This window comes from Lucilia sericata, unplaced genomic scaffold (assembly GCF_015586225.1).
Source record: "Lucilia sericata isolate MDLA Ls3-8-SP2 unplaced genomic scaffold, ASM1558622v1 Contig000621F_arrow, whole genome shotgun sequence".
Lineage (NCBI taxonomy): Eukaryota > Metazoa > Arthropoda > Insecta > Diptera > Calliphoridae > Lucilia > Lucilia sericata.
The window spans coordinates 115816-128973 of NW_023994627.1; the positions used below are offsets into that span (position 1 = coordinate 115816).

General features: G+C 31.6%; 1 protein-coding gene and 1 long non-coding RNA gene across 2 annotated transcripts in view; one reads left to right on the forward strand and one right to left on the reverse strand.

Moving 5' to 3' along the window:
- Positions 1–13158, forward strand: part of LOC119606772 (Down syndrome cell adhesion molecule-like protein Dscam2) — a 144011-nt gene that overhangs the window by 114246 nt on the left and 16607 nt on the right. Inside the window, 4 exon segments of the mRNA XM_037960355.1 lie at positions 1782–1926; positions 1988–2424; positions 2541–2694; positions 11545–11662. Coding sequence (XP_037816283.1) covers positions 1782–1926; positions 1988–2424; positions 2541–2694; positions 11545–11662 — 854 coding nt within the window.
- LOC119606773 overlaps positions 1–13158 on the reverse strand; it is a 114048-nt gene that overhangs the window by 76675 nt on the left and 24215 nt on the right. The gene's annotated exons all lie outside the window — the stretch shown is intronic.

The following is a 13158-nucleotide window of genomic DNA, read 5'->3' on the forward strand; positions in this document are numbered from 1 at the left end:
AGTACGGATTATGAATGAGACCATACTTCACACTAAAAACGATGCTATTGTTCAGACCATAGATGAGGCTAAAGCGTAGACTTCAGGCGAGATTTTAAAAGCGACTCTGGTTCAGACTATATAAGAGATTGTCGTCTGGAATATAACCCAAACTAAAATCCAGCCTATAGACAGGTGTATTGTCCTTACTATAGAGTACATTATAGTCCAGGCTAAAAACGCGACTATAGTCCAGATTATAGACTAGACTATGCAGGACTATAGATGTGACTATAATTAGTCGCTATTATAGTTCAGAATACAGACGAAACTAAAGTCCAAACTATAGTCGAGACAATAGTTCAGACTATAGATCGCACCATATACTCGACTATAGTTTAGACTATATATAGTCCAGACAATACTCGAGACTATAGATCAGACTTTTGACTAATCCATAAATCAGACTTAATACGTACATTAGACTATAGAAAATAATCTAAATGCGACTTCCAAACTTTGGACGAGACTATAGTCTAGACTACAGACTATAGTCGCAACTATAGTACAGACTATATTCAACACTATATTTCAGATAGTCGACACTATAGTCCAGACTATAGTCCAGACTATAGTCGACAGTATTGTCCAGACTATAGTCAATACTATAGTCCAGACTAATGTCCAGACTATAGTCCAGACTAATGTCCAGACTATAGTCCAGACTATAGTCCAGACTATAGTCCAGACTATAGTCCAGACTATAGTCCAGACTATAGTCCAGACTATAGTCCAGACTATAGTCCAGACTATAGTCCATACTATAGTCAATACTATAGTCCAGACTAATGTCCAGACTATAGTCGACACTATAGTCTAGACTATAGTCTAGACTATAGTCCAGACTATAGCCCAGACTATAGTCCAGCCTATAATCCAGACTATAGTCCAGACTATAGCCCAGACTATAGTCCAGACTATAGTCCAGACTATAGTCCAGACTATAGTCCAGACTATAGTCCAGATTATAGTCCAGACTATTGTTCAGACTATAGTCCAGACTATTGTCCAGACTATAGTCCAGACTATTGTCCAGACTATAGTCGACATTATAGTCCAAACTATAGTCGACATTATAGTCCAGACTCTAGTCGATACTATATTCCAGACTCTAGTCGATACTATAGTGCAGACAGTGGACACTATAGCCCAGACTATAGTCGAATCTATAGTCTAGGCTAAAGACGACACTATAGTCCAGACTATAGTCGACACAATAGAACACACTGATTGCGAGCCTATAGTCCAGCCATCGTAGATGACATTGTAGGTACGACTGCAGTTTTGACTAAACTTTAGACGGGACTATATATCCACCTGTTGGATAATCTATAATCCAGATTAAAAACGCCTATAATCTAGACTATAGACCCTACTATAATCCAGACTATGAACTATAGGCGACAATATATAGACGAGACTATAGACACTATTGACAACAACTATAGAGGACTCAAATTACGTAAAAAACGAATATCTGAAAAGTCTATATCCTTCGTTCTAGTTTATATTCCACATCCGTAAAATATCAGAAATCTAATACTCTTTATAGAGCTTAGCCTAGTTGTAAACAATGACTGCATACACCATGATTATAATGAGTTTTCAGTGGTTTCCACTAAACTACCACTTACTCGTACAATGATACTTTAGCATTCGTTCTACCATTTGCCCCACAAAACACTAATGACTCACGTTTTGTACATTTTGTTTTTTTTTTTTTTTTTCAATTACTCGTGCAGTGCCACCGAAAATCATGCCCATACAAGCCATGACCAATATGTTAAGAGAGGGCATGCGGGCAGCCATATCATGTCAAATATTAGAAGGTGACCTACCGGTCAGTTTTCGATGGGAACGTAATGGTAAACCTTTAATAGGAACTGGGTAAGTAAAGCTAATTTAAAAATTTAAATAAAATAGAAAATTATAAATTTGTTGTTTAAAGCAATGAAGTCATCAGACGTTTAGATGAATATTCGGCCAGTTTAGTTATAGAACATATCACTTCCGAACATTCGGGCAATTATACTTGTATAGCCCAAAATGTGGCGGGCACTGAACGTTTTATGGTGCCTTTATCGGTTAATGTACCACCTAAATGGATATTAGAACCCAAAGATGCCAGCGCTCAGGCTGGTGATGATGTTTTCCTACACTGCCAATCATCGGGTTATCCAAAACCCACCATAACCTGGAAAAAGGCCATCGGGCCGACACCCGGTGAATATAAGGACTTTATCTACGAACCCACCGTACAACTATTTGCTAATGGCACCATACATTTTAAGAAAATTAGCAAAGAATCTCAGGGTCATTTTTTGTGTGAGGCCAAGAATAATATCGGTTCTGGTGTGAGTAAGGTGATATTTTTAAAAGTTAATGGTGAGTATTTGTTGTGGAAAAAAATATATATTCTAAATTTCACAATTATTTTTTATCATATTTAAGTAAGAATTTAATTTTTTTAATAAAATTTATTTAATTTTTTCCTTGAAAAGTTCCCGCTCACTTCCAAACGAAATCGAAACAAATTTCTGTTGCTAAGGGCAAACAAGTTCACATACAATGCAACGTTCAAGGCGACAATCCAATTGATATTCAATGGAAATTGCAAGCAACACAACAGACTATTGATGAATCAATGGATACAAGGTATGTTTATTTTTGGTTATTATTATTTTATTTTTTTTTTTCATAAGTGTTATTGAAGTGTTCATATTTTTCTTATTTTTTGTTGCATTAGGGTGGTATTGTTTGTTTGCAAGAGATATAAGATTATACTGTTTGTAATTCAAATGATAGTTGAGTTTGTTGTATTTGTACTGAAGTCATTTCTTTTGTACTGTATGTGCAAAAATGTTTAATAACTTTTAGAACCACCCTAATATTCATATATTATTAGTAAGTCAAGTACTTGAACATTCTAAGTATAAAATTGTTGAAAAAGAATTATTTTTAAAAAATTAATTATGAAGTAATTTTAAATACTTTTGTAATATTACTTAACCGATTTTTATACCCACCATCAAAAAAGATGGGGGCTATATTGATTTTGTCATTCCGTTTGTAACACATCGAAATATTGGTCATAGACCCACAAAAGTATATATATTCTGGGTCCTCATTAAATTCTAAGTCGATCTAGCCATGTATGTCCGTCTGTCCGTCCGTCCGTCCGTCTGTCTGTCTGTTGAAAGCACGATAGAGTCCCAATGGAAAGAGCTAGAGGGTTGAAATTTTACATAAATATTTCTAACAGGTAAGGTTTGTTTGGTATTGAAAATGGGCAATATCGGTCCACATTTTCTGATAGCCCCCATACAAGTGGCCCCTCGAAAAGCAGCTTTAACAGCCATAACTTGTTTAAAAATACGAATATAGCGATAAAATTCGGCATATGGAAGTTTCTTATGATCCAAAATCATTATGCAAAATTTTATGAGGATCGGTTCATAATTGACCCTACCCCCCATATAAGGTCCCCTTCAGAAAATGACTTTAACGCTCATTACTGGCTTAAAAATACTAGTATATAGATGAAATTCGACATAAGTAAGTTTCATACGAGTCAAAATCTATCTAAAAAATTTTATGAGGATTGGTCCATGATTGACTCTACCCCCCATATAAGGTCCCCTTTAGAAAATTACTTTAACGCTTATAACTGGCCTAAAAAATACGAGTATATAGATGAAGTTCGACATAAGTAAGTTTCATTCTAGTCAAACGAGGTTTGATGGTGGGTATATAAGATTCGGCATTGCCGAATATAACACTCTTACTTGTTACTATAGTTTTTTGTAAACTTCAGTACTACAACAACTACAAAAGTGGATATTCCAAAATAAATAAGAAAAATTTATAGACTTTTGTTCAGACTACAGACATGACTATAGTCCAGAGTATAGCTATAGAGACAAAAGTCCAGTATATTGACAAGAGTCCGGACTAAAATTCAGTCTACAGACAAGACAATAGTCCAGCCTATACACAAGACTGTTCTTTAGACAAGACTATAGGTCAGACATAAAACAGTCTATAGTCCAAATTACAAACCAATCTATATTAGACGATAGACCAGACTACAATCCTGATTATAGATCAGACTATTGTCCAAACTTTCCACAAAACTATTGTTAAGTCTACAGGAAGGGCTATTTTTTCAGACTATATTCCAGTCTATAGATACAACTATAGTCCATAGTATAGGCATGACTAAAGTCTAGGTTCATAAAATAGGCAAGTCGCCAGTCAAGGATATAGTCCAAACTGTCGGTCTGACTTTAGACAGACTATTAACCGTACTATAATCCATACTAAAGACCAAACTATTGACCAGAATACGGACAAGACTTTTGACCCGAATATAGACTACACTCTAGACCAGATTCTAGTCCATATTACTATATTTATAAGACTATACATATACCAGATTTTATACAATGATCTAGTGCAGTCTTTAGGCAAGTTATTCAGACTGTAGTCCAGTATATTGAAAAAACGTTAGTCCAGACAGTAGTCCAGTCTTAAGACAAAAGTAAAGACATAGTCCAGTCTATAGACAAGACTGTTCTCTAAACTATACTCCAGCCTATAGACAAGACTGTTCTCTAAACTATACTCCAGCTTATAGATCAAAATATAATCAAGTCTATAGACAAGATTATAGACAAGACTGTTCTCTAAACTATACTCCAGCCTATAGATCAAAATGTAATCAGGTCTATAGACAAGACTGTAGACCAAATAATAAGTCAGACTTAAACCAGACTGTAGACCAGGCTACAATCCAAATAATAGATCAGAATATTGTCCAGACTTTCGACAAGACTATTCTTAAGTCTACAGGAAAGTATATTTTCAGATTATAGTCCAGTTAGATAAAATATAGTGCAGAGTATAGACCAGTCTACAGTCTGGACTAATGTTTAGAGAATAGACAAGACTCCAGTCAAGGATATAGTCCAAACTGTCGACCTGCTTATAGATAGACTATGAACCGGATTATAGTCCAAATTAAAGGCCAAACTATTGACCAGACTACAAAGCAATTAGGCAAGTTATTCAGACTGTAGTTCAGTCTTTAGACAAAAGTAAAGACAAGTCAGTAGGCAAGACTATAGTCAAAGCTGTAGGTATAACTATAGTCAAGTCTATAGACAAAACTATAGTCTATAGTTTATAGTTTATATAGACAAGACTATAGACGACTCTACCGTTAAGACCATAGTCCAGCCTTTAGAGAACAAACTATAAACAAACTATAGTCCAGATTATAATCCAATCTATGAACAAAACAGTTGGTCATGCTATAGTCCAGCCTTTATATAAAACTATAATTAGTCCAGTCTATAAACAAGACTATAGGTTGCACTACAGAAAATACTATAGTCCAGTCTATAGTCATGACTATAATCCAATCTTTAGACAAGACTGTTGTTCAAAGCATAGTCCAGTCTATAGACAATACTCCACTGAATTCCAGACTATATTCAGACTACAGCCTAGTCCAGACTACAGATAAACAAGACTATTATAATCCATCTTAAAGTGCAGCGATTGATCTGCAAAACAATAATATAATTTGAATATTAATTTAATTGAAAATTCGCAGTTAGGGCCATAAACCTTAATTTCAATAATAAAATAAAAACTTTAATTAAATATTTCCATTAAATACATAAAATATTGAAATATTTCGGAAATTAAGTTATAAACTTAGTAAAATACTAACTAAATAATTTTCAGTTTAATTTTCCAGTAAATTAAATATTTTTTTCCTATTTTCTAAAAATTCAAAATCAAACAAACATTTCATAGTTGAAATGAAATTCATTTTTTTTCTTTAATTTTTGTTGTCAAATCTACTTAATTGAGTTCCATTTGTGTGTCCATTGTTTTACGATTTTCTATAGATTTTTTTATTCATTTACTTTAGTTGTTGTTGCTGTTGTTGTTTTTATCTATCAATTAAAAATTGTTTCCATGCAGATGACACAAGTAATCAAATTGTCCTTCTTTCTTGTTTTGTATTTGTTTTTTGTCTTATCACCCTAAACTAGTCAATACAAGTATATCACACAGTTTTGCTTAGGAGAGTTATAGATAAGAAGGGAATGAAAGAGAAAAATGATAACAAAAAGACTAACTAAAATTTATCATTTCATATATGTATACATTAGGATGGTACAAAATGTATATCAGGTGTTAATCTACCTGGTTATGGGATATTAATATTACATCCTATTTAACACGTAATGTTCTAATACACATACATACACTCTTATTAAATATACCGATTGGTGTAAAAAATCAAAACTTTAAGTGACAAATAATAACTACAAAAAAAAACAAAAGTGGAATAGTTCTATTCATACACTGTTTTATATCCTGTTTTTTTGAGTACAACCTTAATCTGCATACATTCTTATAAATAAGTCTTCATAAACATGAATATTTTCGCATTTACGTATGAGTATGAGAATGTGTGTGCATATTTGACGATTCTATTGTATGTACAAGTGTGTGTAAAGGAAACATTACAGAAAAGTAGAAAAATAAAAAAAAGCACAAATAAAAAGAATGAAAACCTTGACACAAGATTTCATTTTGCTTCTTTTGTTATGTAAACAATGTCAGAAATTAAAATAGACAGACGAACGGACTGACATACAATATTAAAAAGATGCTCATATGTACAAGTGAATGCGCATTTTCTAGGCAATAAACTTAATTTATTTTCAGTAATTTTTTAAGCTAAAAAATAAGCAAAAATGCGTTTAGTTAAGATGCTTAACCTATCACCGATAGGTCGAAGCTAGTCTTTTAATCTATGGGATCCATTTCCTTTAGATCGGACAAGCCAACAAGATTAGATTACAGCAAGACTATTGTCTAATCTATAGAAAAATGAACAATACTATAGACACAATTATACTATAGACTAGATTAAGTAAACTGTAGATTAGACTGTATAGTAGACTATATACTGGACTTCAGACTAGACTATGGAGTAGACTATAGACTAGACTATAGACTAAATTATAGACTAGACTATAGACTAGATTATAGACTAGATTATAGACTAGACTATAGACTAAACTATAGACTAGACTATAGACTAGACAATAGACTAGACAATAGACTAGACCATAGACTAGACTATATACTAGACTATATATTAGACTATATACTAGACTATAGACTATACTATAGACTCTACTATAGACTGGGCTATAGACTAGACTATTGACTAGAATATAGACTAGACTATAGACTAGACTATAGACTAGACTATAGACTAGACTATAGACTAGACTATAGACTAGATTATAGACTAAACTATAGACTAGACTATAGACTAGACTATAGACTAGACTATAGACTAGACTATAGACTAGACTATAGACTACACTATAGACTAGACTATAGACTAGACTATAGACTACACTATTGACTAGAATATAGACTAGACTATAGACTAGACTATAGACTAGACTATAGACTAGACTATAGAATAGACTATAGACTAGACTATAGACTAGACTATAGAATAGACTATAGACTAGACTATAGACTAGACTATAGACTAGACTATAGACTAGACTATAGACTAGACTATAGACTAGACTATAGACTAGACTATAGACTAGACTATAGACTAGACTATAGACTAGACTATAGACTAGACTATAGACTAGACTATAGACTAGACTATAGACTAGACTATAGACTAGACTATAGACTAGACTATAGACTAGACTATAGACTAGACTATAGACTAGACTATAGACTAGACTATAGACTAGACTAGACTAGACTATAGACTAGACTATAGACTAGACTATACTAGACTATAGACTAGACTATAGACTAGACTATAGACTAGACTATAGACTAGACTATTGACTAGACTATAGACTAGACTATAGACTAGACTATAGACTAGACTATAGACTAGACTATAGACTAGACTATAGACTACACTATAGACTAGACTATAGACTAGACTATAGACTAGACTATAGACTACACTATTGACTAGACTATAGACCTAGAACTATAGACTAACTAGAATAGACTAATAGACTAGAACTATAGACGAGACGATAGCTAGACTTAGACTATAGACTAGACTATAGACAGACTAGACTACTAGAAATAGACTATAGACTAGACTATAGACTAGACTATAGACTAGATCTATAGACTAGACTATAGACTAGACTATAGACTAGACTATAGACTAGACTATAGACTAGACTATAGACTAGACTATAAGACTAGACATATAGACTAGACTATAGACTAGACTATAGACTAGACTATAGACTAGACTATAGACTAGACTATAGACTAGTACTAATAGACTTAGACTAATAGACTAGACTATAGACTAGACTAGAGACTAGACTAGAGACTAGAACTATGAACTAGACTATAGACTAGACCTATAGACTAGACTATAGACTAGACCATATAGACTAGACTCTACTAGACATAGACTAGAACTAGACTTAGAACTATAGACTAGACTATAGAGTACTAGACTATAGACTAGACTATAGACTATACTATAGACTAGACTATAGACTAGACTATAGACATAGACTATAGACTAGACTATAGACTAGAACTATAGACTAGACTATAGACTTAGACTATAGACTAGACTATAGACTATAAGACTAGACTATAGACTAGAACTATAGACTAGACTAATGACTAGACTTAAGACTAGACTATAGATAGACTAAGACCTAGACTATGACTAGACTAGAGACTAGACGAATAGACTAGACTTAAGACTAGACTATAGACTAGACTATAGACTAGACTATAGACTAGACTATAGACTAGACTATAGACTAGACGAATAGTACTAGACTATAGACTAGACTATAGACTAGACTATAGACTAGACTATAGACTAGACTATAGACGAGACTATAGACTAGACTAATAGACTAGACTATAGACTAGACTATAGACCTAGACTATAGACTAGACTATAGACTAGCACTAATAGACTAGACTATAGACTAGACTAGAGGACTTAGACTAGAGACTAAGCTAGACGATAGACTAGACTATAGACAGAACTATAGACTAGACTATAGACTAGACTATAGACTAGACTATAGACTAGACTATAGACTAGACATAGACGAACTAGATACTAGACCTATGACATACTAAGACTAGACTATAGACTAGACTATAGACTAGACTATAGACTAGACTATAGACTAGACTATAGACCAGACTAAACTAGACTATAGACTAGGACTATAGACTAGACTATAGACTAGACTATAGACTAGACTATAGACTAGACTATAGACTAGACTATAGACTAGACTATAGACTAGACTATAGACTAGACTATAGACTAGACTATAGACTAGACTATAGACTAGACTATAGACTAGACTATAGACTAGACTATAGACTAGACTATAGACTAGACTATAGACTAGACTATAGACTAGACTATAGACTAGACTATACTAGACATAGACTAGACTATAGACTAGACTATAGTCTAGTCTATAGTCTAGTCTATAGTCTAGTCTATAGTCTAGTCTATAGTCTAGTCTATAGTCTAGTCTATAGTCTAGTCTATAGACTATAGACTAGACTATAGACTAGACTATAGACTAGACTATGGACTAGACTATAGACTAGACTATAGACTAGACTATAGACTAGACTATAGACTAGACTATAGACTAGACTATAGACTAGACTATAGACTAGACTAGACTAGACTATAGACTAGACTATAGACTAGACTATAGACTAGACTATAGACTAGACTATAGACTAGACTAATAGACTAGACTAGACTAGACTATAGCTAGACTATAGACTAGACTATAGACTAGACTATAGACTAGACTATAGACTAGACTATAGACTAGACTATAGACTAGACTATAGACTAGACTATAGACTAGACTATAGACTAGACTATAGACTAGACTATAGACTAGACTATAGACTAGACTAGGACTAGATATAGACTAGACTATAGACTAGACTATAGACTAGACTATAGGACTAGACTATAGACTAGACTATAGACTAGACTATAGACTAGACTATAGACTAGACTATAGACTAGACTATAGACTAGACTATAGACTAGACTATAGACTAGACTATAGACTAGACTATAGACTAGACTATAGACTAGACTATAGACTAGACTATAGACTAGACTAGATAGACTAGGACTATAGACTAGACTATAGACTAGACTATAGACTAGCTATAGACTAGACTATAGACTAGACTATAGACTAGACTATAGACTAGACTATAGACTAGACTATAGACTAGACTATAGACTAGACTATAGACTAGACTATAGACTAGACTATAGACTAGACTATAGACTAGACTATAGACTAGACTATAGACTAGACTATAGACTAGACTATAGACTAGACTATAGACTAGACTATAGACTAGACTATAGACTAGACTATAGACTAGACTATAGACTAGACTATAGACTAGACTATAGACTAGACTATAGACTAGACTATAGACTAGACTATAGACTAGACTATAGACTAGACTATAGACTAGACTATAGACTAGACTATAGACTAGACTATAGACTAGACTATAGACTAGACTATAGACTAGACTATAGACTAGACTATAGACTAGACTATAGACTAGACTATAGACTAGACTATAGACTAGACTCTAGACTAGACTCTAGACTAGACTATAGACTAGACTAAGACTAGACTCTAGACTAGACTATAGACTAGACTATAGACTAGACTATAGACTAGACTATAGACTAGACTATAGACTAGACTATAGACTAGACTATAGACTAGACTATAGACTAGACTAGACTAGACTATAGACTAGACTATGGACTAGACTGAATTTTCTTGCATATTTTAAATGTATTTAATTGAGTTGAAACATACGTTTATATTTTTATAATTCAATTTCCTTTAAATTTAATCAATATTCCGATTTTTTTGTTGTTGACATTTGAAAAAATTTCCCTGAAAGCACCACTAGAGAGTGGAACAAACAAAAATTGCAAATACAAATATTTAATTTCTTTGCATTTTGCACATGTTCCAATATACGAACATTCAAAGAACAAGCAAATATGGAAAAGTATTTATGAAATTCATGTTCTTATATTTTTAACTCGACAGATACGTGAACAAATGTGCCTTCTGCCAGGCTGTATTATATTGTTATAAGTATTTGCAGCTTGCATTGTACAACTTTGTATTTTTTTTTTTTTATTTCTTGTATGCATATTCTAGTTCTTATTCTTCAACTACAAGAACCTTTTTGCATTTTTGTTCATGTCCACGTATTTAGGTAGCTACCTTTAAACATGTACATACATGAATACCAAAAGGTATTACAAAATACACATGTTAACATTAATATCACAAAAACATGTGTAATTCTTTTTCTAAAAAAAAAAAAAAATACTTGCTTTTTTCTTTACAGATACACAATACGTGATCAGATACTTGATGATGGCATGGTATCTGAATTAGGTATTACACATACATATCGTCAGGATACTGGCATTTATATTTGTCATGCTACAAATACATTTGGAGAGGTGAGTCTTCTTTTTTTTTGCATTTTATATTTTTTTTTGTATTTGTGATCATAGATATAGCATACAAACAGTTAAAAAGGACATGCTGCAGAAAGTATGTGAAATATGTACATAAAATATGTTGGTACTTTCAATCTTATATTAATTTCAAAATTATATTGTTGAATTGCTCTAAGAACTACATACAAAAATGTACTTGACAAGTGGCATAACTTAATTTTTAGTTAATAAAATGATAAGTTAAATAAAAAATACATACCTACATATTAGCATGATGATTATAGTTGTTAAATAAAATACTGCTAAACACAATATTTTATAAATAATACAGTTATACACAATTTTTTTTAAATACTAAAATAAAATTTTCTATAGAGAGTATAGTTATACACAACATTTCTATAGAAAATGCTGTTATACACATAATTATCTATAGAAAATACTGTTATACACTAAATTTTCTATAGAAAATATTGCTTTACACAACATTATCTGTAGAAAATACTGTTATACACAAAATTGTGTATAGAAAATACTGTTATAAAAAATTTTTTCCATAGAAAATATTGTTACACACAAAATTTTCTAAAACAATACGGTTATACACAAATTTTTCTAAAGAATATACTGTTATACACAAAATTTTCTAAAGAAAATACTGTTATACAGAAAATTATCTATAGAAAATACTTTTATACACATATTTTTCTATAGAAAATATTGTTACACACAAAATTTTATAAAAAAATATTGTTATACACAAAATTTTCTATAAAAAATACTCTTATACACAAAGTTTTGCATAGAAAATACTGTTATACACAAAATTGTCTATAGAAAATACTGTAATACACAACATTTTCTATAGAAAATACTGTCATACACAAAATTTTCTATAGAAAATACTGTTATACACAAAATTTTCTATAGAAAATACTGTTATACACAAAATTTTTTAAAGAAAATACTGTTATGCATAAAATTGTCTATAGAGAATACTGTTATACACAAACTTTTGCATAGAAAATACTGTTATACACAAAATTTTCTGTAAAAAATACAGCTATACACAAAATTTTCTATAGAAAATACTGTTGTACACAAAATTTTCTATAGAAAATACTGTTATACACAAAATTTTCTATAGACAATACTGTTATACACAAAATTTTCTATAGAAAATACTGTTATACACAAAATTTTCTATAGAAAATAGTGTTGTACACAAAATTTTCTATAGAAAATACTGTTATACACAAAATTTTCTATAGAAAATACTGTTACACACAAAATTTTCTATAGAAAATACTGTTATACACAAAATTTTCTATATAAAATACTGTTATACACAAAATTTTTTAAGAAAATACTGTTATACACAAAATTTTCAAAAGAAAATACTGTTATACACAAAATTGTCAAAAGAAAATACTGTTATACACAAAATTTTCTATAGAAAATACTGTTATACACAAAATTTTCTATAGAAAATACTG